The sequence below is a fragment of the Rhipicephalus microplus genome, chromosome 8 (assembly GCF_043290135.1).
Source record: "Rhipicephalus microplus isolate Deutch F79 chromosome 8, USDA_Rmic, whole genome shotgun sequence".
NCBI classification, from domain to species: Eukaryota; Metazoa; Arthropoda; class Arachnida; order Ixodida; family Ixodidae; genus Rhipicephalus; species Rhipicephalus microplus.
The window spans coordinates 56,203,916-56,219,827 of record NC_134707.1 but is presented as its reverse complement, the minus strand read 5'-3'; the positions used below and the strand labels follow the sequence as shown (position 1 = coordinate 56,219,827).

The following is a 15,912-nucleotide window of genomic DNA, read 5'->3' as shown; positions in this document are numbered from 1 at the left end:
ATTTCTTGTTTTTGTGTAACCTTGAGAGTGTTGCCACTGTGCACAGCTAGGACGGCGAATGAGCAACTCTTTTTTGCTATATGGTGTCACGTTTCACGTGATTTTACTATGTGCTGGCAGCTCATGATCAGATCACATGCTAAATTCAGAAATTCATTTCCATTTATGTCACAATCAGTCGAAAAAAGTTAAAACATGCAAATTGTGTATCTTGTAGAATATAATCGTGGTATATGACAAAAGGTTGCCCTGCTCAGCATAAAGTAGGAAAATTGGTTATCATGCAGCATCATAATCACAACAGTACCGGCAGCATCATAATGACATGAGCACTAGAAAAAGCACACTATTGTAAATTCAACTTGAAAGGGCTAAGCTGAAGCATGCAATGTCGCTCTAGCATGGTCCAAGAGTATATAGTTTGAATTTTCAACGCGACAACAGTGTCAGTTACAGAATTCACTTTGGTTAATGCGCCACACTTCCTCACACCTGCTGGAAAGATGACTTGAGGTGTTGAATCTCGAGCAGTCCATAGCAAGCAACGCAACCGGTGTCATTTGCGCTGTTAACTCCATCTTCCTTGCTCAAAAGGTCACATTTTCCCGACAGTCCGTCTTGGCAGGCATTGTCGATGCTCGCCGACTCGCTGATGACTTCGGTGGCCAACTTTGGTCGCTTCGGACTGGGTTCTTCTGGTGACTTTTGGTTTTGAGGTTCCGATTCACCGTTGCTAACATCCTGTAAGAGAGCAAGTTGATTAGCAAAGCCCAGTGCAAGCATCACGATTTGAAACTTGCAAAGCTTGATTTTTTTTGTTTTTGTTCTCAGCAAGAACCTCACCGCAGCTAGAGCTCATCGATTCGATCAGTAGTGCATCGAACAGTGAAGTTGGAGACATTGAGATTACCGTTTCAAGCTCTGCATCTGAGTTTTCTCTGCGAGCACACACACATTTGGTGCGAGTTACCAATTGTCACTTTTGGTGAGGGATTTTGCCTGATTTCACTTTCATTCATTCATTCATTCATTCATTCAGAGTTGTAGACAAGAGCACCCAACACAATATGCTTCTAAGCGGCAATTTCATAAGTTTTGGCAAATGAAAGTGGTTTTTTTTTTCCTTTCTTTTTCTACTGCATGATCCAATTTTTATGCGTTGCGGTTACGTTTTTGAGATGTGCACAATCTGTGCACACTAGTGACCCGCAGCGGTGGCCTAGTGGTTAAGATGCACGACTGCTGGCTCAAAGGTCGCAGGTTCGAACCCCACCCGCATCTCGAGTGAGACAAAATGCTAGAGGACCATGTGGTTAGATTTAGGTGCACGTTAAAGAACCATAGGTGGTCGAAGTGTTATGAACACATTGTCTCTCACACTCGTATCGTAGTTTTGGCAGGTAAATCACACTAGCTTTATCACTAGGCACGTAGTAATACCACACACTTTTTTTCTTTTAATTATGGTGTTTCACTTCCTTCAAAATATCATGGCCGGCAGTCGAACCTACGACCTCGTGCTCGGCAAACGAGGTGGATCAAGTGAAGTGCATTTACTGAAAGTGCGGCCGCTAGCTCCTCGAACTTCTTGTAATTGTCGTAGTATCTCTCGCCGGAAAAGCGCTCCGCGCAAAACTTGCAGCATCCGATTTCCTTGAGGTGTTCGAGAACGGAAAGTCTGTCAGCGTCCGTTAGCTTTAGAGGCATATCAGCACTACTGACATCCGCGATTCACAGAATTATGTTTCTCACGCCGACGTGACAACCGCGGCACATTTTTTAATTTCACGTGTGCTGTATCGGCTTGTTGTGTGCTCCGAGTGGCTACTGTCGGCTGACGTACAAACAGATGTGCAAATTAAGTACACTTTATCTATCAATTTAACAAATCTAACTAAGCAAAAGTTATCTTTAAGCAGAGCTTTTCAATGCTTGAACAAGGTTGTCAATGAGCCTTGAAGGACTTTGCTTTCAGTTTTTCAGTAAAAGTTTTTAATCCTAAAGGCTATGTTTTGGTATCGTAGCCTGCAAGCTTTGACACCAGCAATGTCAGGCAAGAAATCGTTACGTGAGCGATAAAACTTTGTAAAATTAGTTCAACTTACATGTTATTTGTTTAATTGCATTCGCACAAACAACTTCTAGCTGACTTCTACTACACTGAACTTATACGACTTCGAAAACAAACAAGGCTACCGTTTACGGCCAAATCGATCCGTAATCCAGACGCTAAGCAGACACAAGATGGCTGCGCGCTTCGTGCGTGCGAGTGTGTGCAGTTGCGTTCGCCTTCAAGCGACCCTCGCGGGCTCGGCGAGTTCCCGTGGCCTGTCGACGTCCCGGGCGCTCTCGGTGCGAGGCACGAAGCTGAGCGTCGAGCGGGACGACGAACGTTGTGCCGTCGACGACGACTTCTACGGCATCTCGGGCGACCACGGTGTAGTCAACGTCGACAACCCGCTAGGTGACCCTCACGAGAGAATTCGCCGTTTCTCACACCTCACGCGACGCCGCGATGCGAAGGTTTCGGACGAAACCGTCGTGGCTGCCGACTTCGGCACGATCCGCTACGACCGCGACAACCGGGCCCGGTACCACGGGCAGTACGAAGACGACACGCTATTGGACGAGCTCGTATTGGATACCTACAGCGGGGAGTCATCTAAGCCCGGTCGTGAGGCCCCGGATGAGGGTGCGAACAAATCGGAGCTGCAGGATGCGCGTGAAACAAGCATTTCGGCGAGAAATGGAGCCAGAAAAAAGAAACGGTCGCGTGATAATGGCGAGGGTGCGACGCCGGTTTCCAGTGACGTTCAGAACTCGTCGAACGCCGCGGTGAAGTTGTCAGGAGAAGTGGCACGTTCCCGTCCTCCTCGAGCTTTGCCCGTTGATGATTGGCAGTTGCAGTTGTCCAAGAAACGACCGTCTGCATCGGCAATAGAAAAATGCAGTTTCAGGTCCGAGGAAACAGGCTCCAGTACGGACTCACTGGCACGTAGCAGTGAACAGAGCAGTACGCTTGGTAGCGACCACCTGGAAAGCGCTGTGAGGGTGTTTTCGCCAGCCAAAGCGACTGCAGACAGAAGCAAAAGAACTGCAGTGCATGCCAAAGAGCAAGGCGGCAAGGAATTGAGCAAAAGTGAAGCTTCGTCTTCGCTTAAAAGCTCTTCGAAAAGTTTTGTGACAACTGCAAGAACAGCTGAGGAGGAGGACTGTAAAAGTTCAGTGTCCAGAACCAGAACGAAAGCACCAAAAAAGCCGAGGTCAAATGATATGCTTGAAAGTGATAACGTAGGAAAGGCGGCGCGCTCCTTCCTAGAAGAGCCAACAACAGCGACCGCTGAGTTTGAGCTGAGCCAGTCATCATCTTCCACCATCCAAGATAGTTCCAATGCTTCCCAGCACAGATCCAAAACCAGAGCCAGGAAAGCGAGCGGCGAAGCGATTGTCGACAACTCTTCAAATGTCCCAGACACAGGCAATCCTACAGCTTTCGAGTATGTCCGCAAGCCGCAGCAGTTCAGCCTCAAGCTCGACAGCAAGGGCTTCTTCATTCTGAAATCAGAGGTTAAGCCTAACCTAGCCTTTATGCTACGCTCTGAGGTGGTAGATGTGTTGAGGCAGCGTGTCCTGCACGATGGCAACGACGTACTTATTCTAGACAAGCCATACGGCATGATCTGCCATGGATCCGCGAAGGGTGTCCCCGACTCTCATGTGTTAGTACGTCTGTTACCGGACCTCTCTGCTGCCCTGTACCCAAGGGAAGACATAAAGCTGTACACTGTGCACCGTCTGGACCGCGACGTGACGGGCGCCATCGTGCTGGCAAAGACGCAGCGAATGGCAGACATGCTGCAGACACTGTTTGAGGAGCACAACATCTCTAAGACTTACCACGCGATAACATTCGGGGTGCCCGACAATGACTGTGCAACGATCGACATGCCTCTGGCGGAAGGATCTGTTGGCTTGGCCAAGCGTATGGTCATCTGCCCGAAACTGGAGCCTGAGTTCGAGCGGCTTGTGCCGAAGTTCTCAAAGACATACGAAGCGGTCACGCATTACCGCGTGCTGAGCTCCCATGGCAGGGCAGCCTACCTGGAAGTGAAGCCAGTGACTGGGGTCAAACACCAGATCAGAGTGCACCTGGGGTTTGGGCTGCGCTGTCCCATTCTGGGCGACCACAAGTACTCACACCTGAGAGAGCTGGCTCCGCAGAGGCTCTCCGGAGACCTGTTGGCCAGGCTGAACGTGAGGCAGACCAAAGTGAGGCACATCCCCATGCACCTCCACGCCAGCTCGGTCATGATCCCCGAGATCTTGGATGGCAGGAACTTATTGGTCAGGGCACCACTTCCGTACCACTTCTTGCAGAACTTGAAACGACTCAAGCTTCACAGGCACTGACCTGCTGGAAGGAACCCCATCTTGTACATACATTTAAATCAGTGCTGTAGGAGCACGTCAGTAATAAATGACTGTATGGTTATCCCAAGTGACATGAAAGTCACAGTTTTAATCGGGGCTTCGATGGCTGCATTTTGATGGAGACATCGAGCTATGGGTCATGTACTGTGTGGCGTCAGCTATGGCGTGCCTTGTAATCATATCACGTCGTGGTTGTCGCATGTAAACCCTAGATATTATTAGATGTTTTCACAGAGTGGTGAAGATATAAGAGTAAGGCTTGTCTGCCGTTAGATCCAGTGGGCTTCAAGCGGTAGCAGCAGGCAGGTTGGGATATTTTCATTTCCAAGTTCTTGGCTGCTGTTCTGGTTTTGTCTTTCCGCATTGTGAGAACTTTTTATGCTAAGATTTCTATTACAGTCATTATTCATGTGTTTATGGCAATACAGTTTCATACCTAAAACAATGACACAAGTTTTTAGGAACCATATTTGACACAAAATTTATAAGAAACTCAATGTGCTCAAAGTTCTCTTGCGAGAGCAGTAACCCTTGGACCCGAAACGGCACCTATGTATCTATAGTTCTTCAGTACCTGGCAAATGGGCTTGGGTTCTACTAGACAGTTGCACCTTGAGTAACTGGATCCTGTTATTAAAGCAACAGCCACCTACAGAACATTAGACCCGGACTTGAGTTTCAAAATGAGTTTTTTTTTCTCTCTCTTTACAGAACATTGTCCATTTCTGGCCCGTATTACAAGAGCAACATGCTGTCTCTAGGTATCACATGAACACAGCTAATGTTCAGTCATTCTTAGATTTCGTTCCATCAGCTGATTATACATGTATGGCACCATTTGCTGTGTTGAATGACTACACCATGCAAAGAAACAAGAAGTGATTAGATTGCTCCTAGGTTTGGGGAAAAATGTTAAGGGTCCCTAATTAAGGGCCATGTGGCCAAAAGATTATCTAGACTAGATTCTTTGAATAACTTTACAAGTTTCCTTGAATTTTTAGAACATTTTCAAGACTAAGATACCCCACATAAGTATATAATACACTAATCTCACACAATACACTGATATGCCTTGGAGATACCTAGCTGTGGGCGCTGAAGGCAGTTTGGCTGAAGAAACATAGCATGTAGTAAGACTACCATGTGTTGTATCAACTTGCACGACCGAGTTCTGTCTTATAGATGGAAGTACAAAGTATTTTGATGTCTTAACATTAAGTGCAATGTTTCTGAAAAGATAAAGAGAAATAAATAAAATGAAGAGACAGGGAGGTTAGCCTAGAAGAACTGGTTTAGGATTGTTTGGAATCCCAGGGTCATGTTCTTGACAGCGCTACATCTGCTTGTATGGATGGACGGGTTATATCGGGCGGCGGCTAACGCCACTTAGCCGTAATACTTAGTGAACCAACAACTAGATCTATCTTCATTTCCCCCTTTAAATAGTGAAGTTGAGGACCGGTACTCTGCAGTGACAGATTTAATTTTCACTCGAGCCTTGATTTTAGCCACGAATGAAATAACCTCCTTCTAGTTATTTCTATCTGTTTAAAGTCTATTTTTCCCTCGCTCTCCCTGAATCCCAGTGCTTTGAAAAACTCTGCGCCATCATCCTGAACTATAGGTTGAAGCCCTGCCCCGCCGCGGTGGTCTAGTGGCTAAGGTACTGGGCTGCTGACCCGCAGGGCGTGGGCTCGAATCCCGGCTGCGGCGGCTGCATTGTCGATGGAGGCGGAAATGTTGTAGGCCCGTGTGCTCAGATTTGGGTGCACGTTTAAGAACCCCAAGTGGTCGAAATTTCCGGAGCCCTTCACTACGGTGTCTCTCATAATCATATGGTGGTTTTGGGACGTTAAACCCCACAAATCAATCAATCAGGTTGAAGCCCTTTACAGAACATTATCAGGTGTTCGGCAGTCTCCTCCTCCTCTCCACGCGCGCGATACTCCAGTCCTGGGAACGACCCTGAGTATTATCACAGATCCTTTCCTGGGCAATTTCCTGCTTAAAAGCTTAAAAGTTCTATAGATCTATAGTGCAAACTTTTTATTCATGCAAATTTTCAAAAAAAAAGCGTCATATTTGGCGGCATAATAGAGTGCGCAAACCATGGACGGCCGCGAACGAGCCAACGGCTGTTTACTCCGGAATCCGACGCAAGTCGCGAACTTTGTTGTCATGGCCGAGAATAGGAGAAAGGCGTGAAACCTCGTTTGACGCGGAGCGACCTTGTTTCGAAAACAGCCGTGACGTTTCGCTTTCCTGAAAGGGTTTTCTCGCCGCGCGCCTTTTCTCGGCAAAAGCGACGACGACAACCTTCTCGAAAGCGTCAGGGGGGCCGACGACCGAGGTGTTCTGTGACCGAGTGCGCTTGTGCCATGGCTTCTTCCAAAGTTCGGGAACAGGTGGAGTCTTACTTTCGCGACCTCAACTACGCTTCTTCGAGGATCGTCGAGGACATGTCAATCATCCGGGATGCTCACGGCGAAGACTGGGACCGCATACCGGAAAAGGAGAAGACCGAAATCGCCTGGGACGCGCTAGTCGGCCCCGACATCAGGGAGAAGTACAACTACTACCCCAAACAGTACGCCGAAGTCGAAGTCTTTCCCGTCATCGGACTGAACACTGGCGACAGAATGGTGTCTGACGAAGACGCCGCGAACGCCAGAACTACGAAGGCAGGGGCAAGTTGTTTACGGAATCGCATGCACTTCGTTTAAATCCACCCCGCTAGACTTTCACACTCGAAACCCCGCCGCAATGGCGTTTTGGTTTCTACGGCTGACCACAAATATCGCGGGATTGAACGAATCCTGGTGATCGCATTTCGACGGTCTAGTTAGGCTAGAGGCCCGTGGGCTTAGTTTTAGGAGCATGTTATAGAATCCCAGGTAGTCTAAATTTCCGGAGCACTCCACTAGGCGTCCCCGTAATCGTGCCATTGTTTTGGGACTCAAAACCGCTGCTAGTATTATTTCTGGTTCGAAAGCACGCCTCAAAATGCATCGTGTGTCATTGCTCACTTTGCAGCGACCGTCGGATGTGTACAGTTGCTGGAGTAGCAGCTGTGCACTCCCGCGTTTTGCTGTGGTTAGTGCAGCCGCTGAAGCATGCAAAATCTGAAGAATATCGAGTATTTAATTGCTTAGTCGACGTTTGAAATAGTCATTTCGACGGCAGTCTAGTAAAGCGAGCAGCACTAAAGCCACGGCCGCATGGACAGCTGGCTGTTAACCAACTGGAAGTCGGCCAGTCCTACATTCCGTCAGCCGGTCTTGCGAAGCTCAAGGCCGGAGCGGCGGAATGATATTTCGATATCGCGTCCTCTAGTTTGAGGGCGCCTTCAAGCAGCTGCGTGACCGCTCTCGTTTCGTGTAGCGCCGTATGTGTAATATTCTTAAAGCTTACCTGTAGAACTCTATTCTCTTTCTTCACAGGTAACGTTGTTTCCCTGTACTTTAGCGCGCTAGTACGTGTGCCCGCTTTAGTTTCTTCTAGCAGTACCTGCTTTTAATATCCGTTCACATTATCGGCTTTCTATTGGTTGACATAGCTTTGTAAATGTTTTTCATAGGTGGTGTCCTTTTGCTACAGCGCATTAGTGTTTGGGCGATCTTGAAAGTAAATCTTATGGTGGTTGTGTTGGCTTCAAGGTGTTTGCAGTTAATCATTGTGTAATACTTATTTTAACATTGCAGTGCTGGCGAGACGAGCATTCTGCACCCTTCAGTTGGGAAACCCAGGTATGTCATCATTTTTTAAAAAATCCTAGAAACATTGAAGCGCGCACGGATGGGAACAAAATAGGAAAGCCTGCTGACATAGTGGCGTGTCTTGTGTTTCATTCTTTTCTCGCCGCCTGTGTGATCAGTAATGTTTCTAAGCTGCAGTACCAACTTGCTCATCAATTCATCCTCATGGACAGTTTTTTCACATTTGCGTGAAAAGTTTCATTGCGTGCAGTTAACTAAATTGCCCTAAGTTCGACAATTATTTTCAGAGCCAGTTGAATATGCGCATCTGTGATGCAGTCGACGAGGTCGACGGGAAAGATAACGCGGAGGACTCAGTCACCAATGCAGCGACTAATGAGGAGCAAACTTGTGTCATGCTCGCTTCTGAGCAAGCTGCTGTTGTCCCGACCCCGGCTAAATCTAGAGATCTGGCAAGTACAGCCACTGAGATAAGCAACGTTGTCAATGGAGTTGGCATTGCAAAGACCAGCACCTTCAAGCCCTCCCTGGTTAGCAGCAGTGCGTCCGAACCCAACGTTGGCAGAGTGGCCGGCCTGAAAACAGACACCTCGAGCAATACTCTAGACAGCTCCACCCTCAAGCATGTCAAATTCAGCAACGGCGTGGAGTCCAGAGTACCGCCGGCCGCTCCAAGCCGTGCCGAGACGAGGGCCGTAGTCGGCGGTAGCCTGCCGAGGGTGATCCACGCGGATCCCAAGGTTCCGGTTGGTGGCAGTGCAGTTGAGTGCAAGCTGCCGGAACTGAGGCCTCCTCCGCCGTCGAGGTCGCAGGAGTCCGTGTGCTCTATTGCCTCCCGAGGATCGTCCAATCCACCCACTCCCGTGGAACGGAAGGGGCGCCGGAGGGCACCGACATCCCCCAAGGCTCCTCCTCCGGATCCGCCCCGACCAAAGACGGCACCGCCCAAGCCACCAGCCGCACCACTTGGACATAGCCAGGTGACAATGTATTGCTTGCTTTTTTATTAATATATATTGTAGATACTTAGTGCATAAATATGCTGCCGGCAGCTGCATTGCTCACGTGGTGATTGAGAATACACCCCACAAATTCTTGCAGTAACAGAAGCAGCAAGAACTGTTAAATCTGTGTTCTCACAGTAAAAAGCAGTATTCGGGGAAAGGTCACTCAAAGGTGTGTGTCAAACAACATTCTCACAGTAAATTCGAAGCATAAATGATGTGTTGCACATACAGTAGTCACCTGGCAGGGTGATAATGTAGAAGATAATAGCCATAATGTGGTGAGATCTGAAATGAAATCTTCGAAGTTATCGTCATTGCGCACTAGGCGTGATAGCGACTCCCGCGAACTATTGCACTCTTTCGTTCACTCGTCATTCCTGCTATCTAATTACAATTATATCGTGTATGTTGTCTAGTGCGCTGCCAACGAGACTAGGTCATAATCGTAACATAAAGCCATTTTTTACACTTACCAACACATTCAAGTACAGTTTTTTTTTTCCAAGGAGTATTGTTCACTCGAACGATGTACCTGGTTCTCTTTGTAAAATGAATATGTCATATCTTTTTGAGTGATTCGAGTGACATTATCTTTTCTCTCATTCGGTACCCAGTTGTTTTAAGGAGGCAATGATATCTGATCTGTAAAGAATCTGTTGTGATATTACTGTTATTCTTTGCTGTTGTATTTATGTACCTTCCTTTGGCAATAGCCCTGCATTGGGCTGCAGTATTTGAAGACAAGAATAAAATGAAACGGATCATAGTTTTGTAGACTAGTGGCTGGGAAAGTAAAGATTTATTCACCTTTTGATGAATTGAACCTGCTGAATTTTAAATATGTCTTCATTTAAATTCGTATTGCCAAGTATTGCTGGTGAAGGCAATGTGATAGTCAAAGAGTAGTTTGACATACGACCTCTTGTGAGTCATGATAGAAGTATAATTCTCCTGTGTTTCATATGAACACAATAAAGAAAGAACTTACCCCGTGTTTCAAGCCTGAGATTTGATTCTATTTATGTCAAAATGAGGCCACTTGTGTTGAAGATAAATAGATATGTAACTGCGATTTAATCACTAGAACCTATTATAACCCACATTAATCAGCGCATTATGACATTAGTTTTCCCCTACTGCAGTGTATGGTAGTTATGGTGTTCAACTGCTCATTTGTAGGTCATTGGCTCGAATCCAGTGATGGCGTCTGCATTTTTAGTGAAGGTGGACTTTGCCTAGGATATCTGTTTAGATTTAAGTGCATGTTAAGGAACACCAGATTGTCAAAATTTCTGGAGTCCTCCACTGCGGCGTCTCTCATAATAGTGATGTGGTTTCGGGGCGTTACACCCCATCAATTATTGACATTATTTTTGTTAAAGAAGCAATACTGAGTACTTTGAAATCACTTGTATTTTGATGCATTATGAAGCAATTCTTCGTAAATGACACCTGAAAGAGACTAATAAGAACATAACTGGCTGAATAATTGCCAGCAATGGGGCTGTTTTCTAGAAAATGTATTAGCACCTTTGAAGCGTGTGTCTCACTAATGTTCTGGCTATTTTTCTTCTCTATTCCAGTGACTTCTTCTTGTTGATGTTCATTCAGTGGTTGCTTGCTTGTGATTGGTGTATAACAAGTGTTAGGCATGTGCTATGTTCTGATGGGCTAGTTGCTGAGCAGTGATATTGTGACATTGATAAGCAGTGCTTGCACCGTTTCACTCACCTAACCTTTTTCTTTTTTACTTAGCTTCTCACTCGTTTTGATGTGTATCATCATCATCAGCAACAGCCTGACTACATCCATTGAAAGGCAAAGGCCTCTCCCATGATCCGCTAGTGAGACCAATTTTGTGCTTTCTGCTGCCACATTATACTTGCAAAACTCTTAATTTATCTGCTAACCTTTATTTTGTCTCCCTCTCAAGCATTTGCCTTCGCTTGGAATCCAGTCGGTCACCCCTAACGACTAGCGGTTATTCTCTCTATGCTCTACGTGCCCTGCCCATGTCCATTTCTTTTCTATTTCAACTGCGATATCCTTTAACCCCGCTTATTCCCAACCCACTCTACTCACTTCCCGTCTCCTAACGTTACACACTTATCATTTTCCTTTCCATCTCTTGCTGTTTCGTTCTCAATTTAAGTTGAACCCTCTTTGTAATCCTCCAGGTTTCTGCTCTGTAGGTAAGTACCGGTAAGGCACTGCCGTTATATACCTTCCTCTTGAGGGATGGTTCAGCGCAAAGTTTTCAGTGTCTTCTTTTGTGAACATATTAATTGCATCTGTGTTCTTGGTTGTTCAAGGGCTCTCAATAAGTGGCTAAAATTCCAGTTTGCTGCTGCCTTCCCACTATGCAGAAGCCTCCTGAAGCTCCCAGAAAGCATCCATCAGTAAAGCCACCTGCACCCCCCATACCCACAGTCAAGTCACCCACCCGAGAGGCAGCGCCCAAACCGATTGAAAAAGAGACTCCCCCAGAGGCCACTCCGGTCCGACCTCCAAGGCTTCCGTCGCCACCAAAGGATGATCCCAAGGAGAGCGAGAAAGCTCCCAAAGAGGCTGTGGCAGTTAAAAGCCCAGAGGTAGGATGCTGTGTCAGCTTGCGCAATTTTATGCGAGAAGGTTCTCTGTATGCAAGAGGTTCATTAGGTCAGCATATAGTTGGGCTAAATGTGATTAATTGTAAAGATATCATGCACGGCACTGAGTTTCTCCTAAATTGCAAGTGAATATGTATGACTGCTGTCAAGCTCAAAAGTTGTGAATTCAGGCCCCATCATATTTATTGTGTTATGTTGGACTGCACTCAGGTTAGTCAAAAATAATCTGCTGCGTTTCAGTCTGTGGCATTTAAAAATGTTAAACCAGTTCACTTGAATTTATCTGAAAAGCCTTTCTATAGCATCCATAGTCTTCAGCATTTTGAAATGCTAAACTCGATCATTCAATCAGTTGGATGTGCATTAATGCTTCTTGACTGAAATTTTTGGTGTGAGGGCAATTTGAGTGTAAATAGGGTAGTGTCTGTCACAGTGCATTGTATTCACTGTAGCTAGTTTAAGGAACAAGGATAAAACGGGCTTTCTTGGTAGCACACACGTATACAGACATTCAATAAATGCACAATCTACTCGTGTAAGACACAATATACACAAACACAACACTTGTGTCCTTCACAATAAGTGAAGACGTGGTACCTGAGCACTTCACAGTTTACATAGTATATGCTGTGGGGTTGCATCCACAACCCCTTGTCTTCACCGTGGTGATGCCTCGGCTTCACCCTACGTTTGCACTTGCAGCGGTGAGAAAGGTCGTAGGAGAGGGAGCACCGTGCCGCTGCGGTAGCCCTTCACACCTTGCTCCTTGGCTGTAGCTAAGGTGCCCCGTTTCCTTTTTGCCCTTTTCTGCGGAGGCTCCTCTCCAGACCCCAGGAACACGCGTTGCTTTCTTGGGGGGTTCGTTGTTTCTTTTACTTGGGGAGCCGTGACAGGCACAGCTCGATCTAGTCGGAAGCCGGTTAGCCGCCATCACCTCCTGCGCACCGCCCGGTTCCCTGTGGGTGACCTACTGCCCCAGAGCCGGAGTTCAAAGCCGCAAGAGGTGAGTCCGAGCATTATCGCTCTCTCTCTCGTGTGCTTCACATTTTGGTGCCTTCTTTTCATGTTCTCGTGCGGAACTGATCCGCCGCTTCGTCCTTGTTGTCCTTGTCGTCCGTATGTTGTTGTTTGTAGCTGGGGATTGACGCTGGTCAACAGTGTCGAGCAAAAAACCCGTCTCTACTACCACTGGCCTGAAACTCGCCGTGATTGTGACTCACAGCGAACCGGGGGTTATGGGTCCAGCTCTAACTGATAGGGCTGCTGCGTAGTGCCAGTAACGAGTGACGAACGCTCTCCTATCGCGTGGTGTGATTCAAAGACGAGACAGTTTCGCACGCGTGGATCTTTTTGCTACGAAGTAACGCCTATAACTCAAAAGCAGAAAGTTGGTGCACATGACTGTGCAGCAGGCAGGAACTTCTCAGAAGTGCTGCTCAGGAGTTGTTGCGGCGGTGCTCGAAGCTCCATTGGAAGTCAAGTGGCTAGGCGTGTGTGTCATGAATGGATGCTGTACATACATCAAAGCACGACAGAAGTGAAGTTACACTGCTGGACAGCTTACAAACTTGTGTCCCCCGTTTAGGGCCATTAGCACGAAGAGAGAGAGCACCATCAGGGGCCAGGATTTCGCCCCTTCATAGCTGCTTTTTCTGCTATTCTCTGCTCTTCCCGCCCATGTGCTGCTCCTCTTCTCAGATTCCACCGCAAGGGTTTGTCGTGTCTCTTTTCGCTGTCAGCGTTACCGTGGCTCAGCAGTCTACGTCAACAGCGTCTTTGTCGTCTCCACTTCACCAGTGTTTTCACCCGCACCACATGACAGCGTCTCTTAAAGATAATTATTGCTTAGCATGTAAATAATTTTGGCATATCGTATTTACTCGATTCTATCGCGCCCTCGATTGTAACGTGCACCCGATTTCCACAACGAAAAAAAAAAGTAAGACATCAATTGCAACGCGCACCCATTTTTCTCGCTGGCCCGCACGATCACACCACTAGAAAAAACAACTCCTTTCAGGAGGGAGCATCTTCCATTTAAATATGAGGTACGGGGGAAGCTTGTGCCCATTTGACGTGTAACAGAGCATTGCCGTCACTGTAGTTTTACCGTGGACTGATGTCAGCACGCGAACTTCCTTTGCCCCCTTCTTCTCGACGGTTGTGGTGCCAGGCATGTCGAAGTAAAGAGGCGTCTGATCGGCATTCCCGATTTGCCCAAGCAGGTAGCCGTTGTTGTACTGCAAGTTTAGGACGAACCTCTGAAAACTGTGAAGCTTTTCATCATACTCATCCGCAAAACTTTTCGCATGTGCATGTTCCCCTTCGGAGGGAAAAGCCTTTCCTCTTCATAAAGTTAGTTAGCCAGCACCTGCTCGCTTTAAACTGGCTCCACGTTAGACCTTTTTTTAAGGCTATTTGCATAGCCCGCACTTGGAGCAGTTCTGTCGTCACGGGCCGCTGTGCCGCTCGCTGCTTAAGCACATACTCGCCGAGCAGTTCTTCAATTTGCGGAAACCGACCCTGCTGTGGTCCGCTGAAGCCTTTGCGTAAAGCTTTGCTGTCGACAATCTTCTGCTTTTGTTTCCGCCAGTCCCGCACGCACATTTTGGGAATTCCGAACGACCGCGATGCGGCCCGATTTCCGTCCGTTTCTGCACACACGATGACTTTTCTTTTAAAAGCGGCATCGTGGTGCACTCGAGTTTTTGGAGTCGGCCCTTCCATGCCCTCGGTGCTAGTGCACTACAAGATGATGAACTCCTCAGTACACGTACGAAGTGCCGCACATGGGAAACACATAGGCAGAAATGGCCGACGCGCCATGCCGACGCACGTAGGGGGCGGCCATTTTGGAAATGCCGATGGCAATAGAATGACCGTATTCATTTTTTTTTTTTCGTACTTGATTCTAACGCGCTTGCGATTTATGAACTCGCTTAACCAGAAAAAAGGTGCGCGTTAGATTCGAGTAATTACGGTACTTCACACTGATAATTTAATAATTTTAATAAAGGTAATTTTAGTGATGTGAAGAAAGAAAAATACACGAAAAGATAACTTGCCACCAGCAGGATCCCAACCTTCGACCTTTGAATAATGCGTGCAATGCTCTACCACTGAACTACAGTGGCGGTCATCCTCCCTGTCCACTTCTTTCTTCACATTTACCCTACAGTTACTGCTAATAACATTCCCTACACCTTCTTCGGCATTATTGTCTGGTCTCATTAACATTGTGTCTAACACAGAAAACAAGCCCTCAAGTTTACACCTTCTTTCATTCACACTAATAAGAAGCATAGATCACATATTACACTAACATACAGCCATCCTAAATTTACATGTTGTACTTGGTGCGCCTTCGCACCAAAATGGCCCTACCTAATTAGCTCGTGAATCTTCAAAGCTCTTCTGTACAAGTTAGAGTCAATTGGCACTTCTTCTTGTTTCCCAAGAACCCGACTGTGGGCTGCATCCAACTGACTCTCTTTGGCATCGCTTCAACGCAGCCGTAAACCAACCCATAGGGTTACGTTCCCTAAAAATCTTGGGTCTGACCCGGCTTTGCCACAGTTTGAATTATGCTTCAAATCTGTCGTGAAACTTTACAAGATTCTGTATTGAGGTCGAAGCTGGAATTTCAGTCACTTCTCTGCCTTGTTCTTTTTTTTTTTGCAGGGGATCCCAAAGACTGGATTTGACTTTCTCGACAACTGGTAACCCAAGCTACGCTTATCTTGGGCTGAAAAACAGCATCCGATTGAATGGACTCTACATTTTCTTTTGTGTTCAACGGCTTTGATGTTATCTCTTGGTGCTGTGGTTGCTGTGCTTCTTGCAGTGGTGGTCAGGATCTGTTGGTATACTCGGCTAATACTGCAGACTGCTCGCCGTACTCCCCCAAGTACACTCAAACCTCATTATAACAAAGTTGCATCTTACACGGAAAAAAGTTAGTTATATCCAAAAATTCTTTATAAAGGTATATTGCTAACACTATATCTATCGGAAGACTATTTTTCATTTATTTCGTTACAAACATTTCGTTATATCTGCGTTCAATATCTCGAGGTTTGAGTGTATACCGGTTTACGAAAATGGTGGCTTTGAAAGACGCTAGTGTGTCTTAGTTGGACTTAGGTTTGG

General features: G+C 46.7%; 3 protein-coding genes across 4 annotated transcripts in view; 2 read left to right on the top strand and 1 right to left on the bottom strand.

Annotated features, from left to right (window-relative positions):
• Positions 1–1,813, bottom strand: part of Pus10 (Pseudouridine synthase 10) — a 28,748-nt gene extending 26,935 nt beyond the window's left edge. The window contains exons 1-2 of the mRNA XM_037416701.2: positions 1,558–1,813; positions 493–741 (exon numbers count right to left, since the gene is read on the bottom strand). Coding sequence (XP_037272598.2) covers positions 493–741; positions 1,558–1,707 — 399 coding nt within the window. The 5' untranslated portion in view covers positions 1,708–1,813. The remainder of the gene's footprint in view (positions 1–492; positions 742–1,557) is intronic.
• Positions 1,814–2,223: 410 nt separating this feature from the next.
• LOC119165443 (uncharacterized) lies at positions 2,224–4,509 on the top strand. Its single transcript, XM_075871885.1, has one exon. The coding sequence runs from the start codon at positions 2,245–2,247 to the stop codon at positions 4,408–4,410; it is 2,166 nt and encodes a 721-aa protein (XP_075728000.1). The 5' UTR covers positions 2,224–2,244; the 3' UTR covers positions 4,411–4,509.
• Positions 4,510–6,624: 2,115 nt separating this feature from the next.
• LOC142769055 (uncharacterized) lies at positions 6,625–15,681 on the top strand. 2 transcript variants are annotated; one of them, XM_075871884.1, is made up of 5 exons: positions 6,625–7,118; positions 8,133–8,177; positions 8,435–9,127; positions 11,521–11,745; positions 15,445–15,681. In XM_075871884.1, the coding sequence occupies exons 1-5, from the start codon at positions 6,810–6,812 to the stop codon at positions 15,484–15,486; spliced, it is 1,314 nt and encodes a 437-aa protein (XP_075727999.1). In that variant the 5' UTR covers positions 6,625–6,809; the 3' UTR covers positions 15,487–15,681. The 2 variants fall into 2 exon arrangements, with proteins under 2 accessions (XP_075727999.1, XP_075727998.1); XM_075871883.1 differs by having other exon boundaries at positions 6,677–7,112.
• Positions 15,682–15,912: the final 231 nt, after the last annotated feature.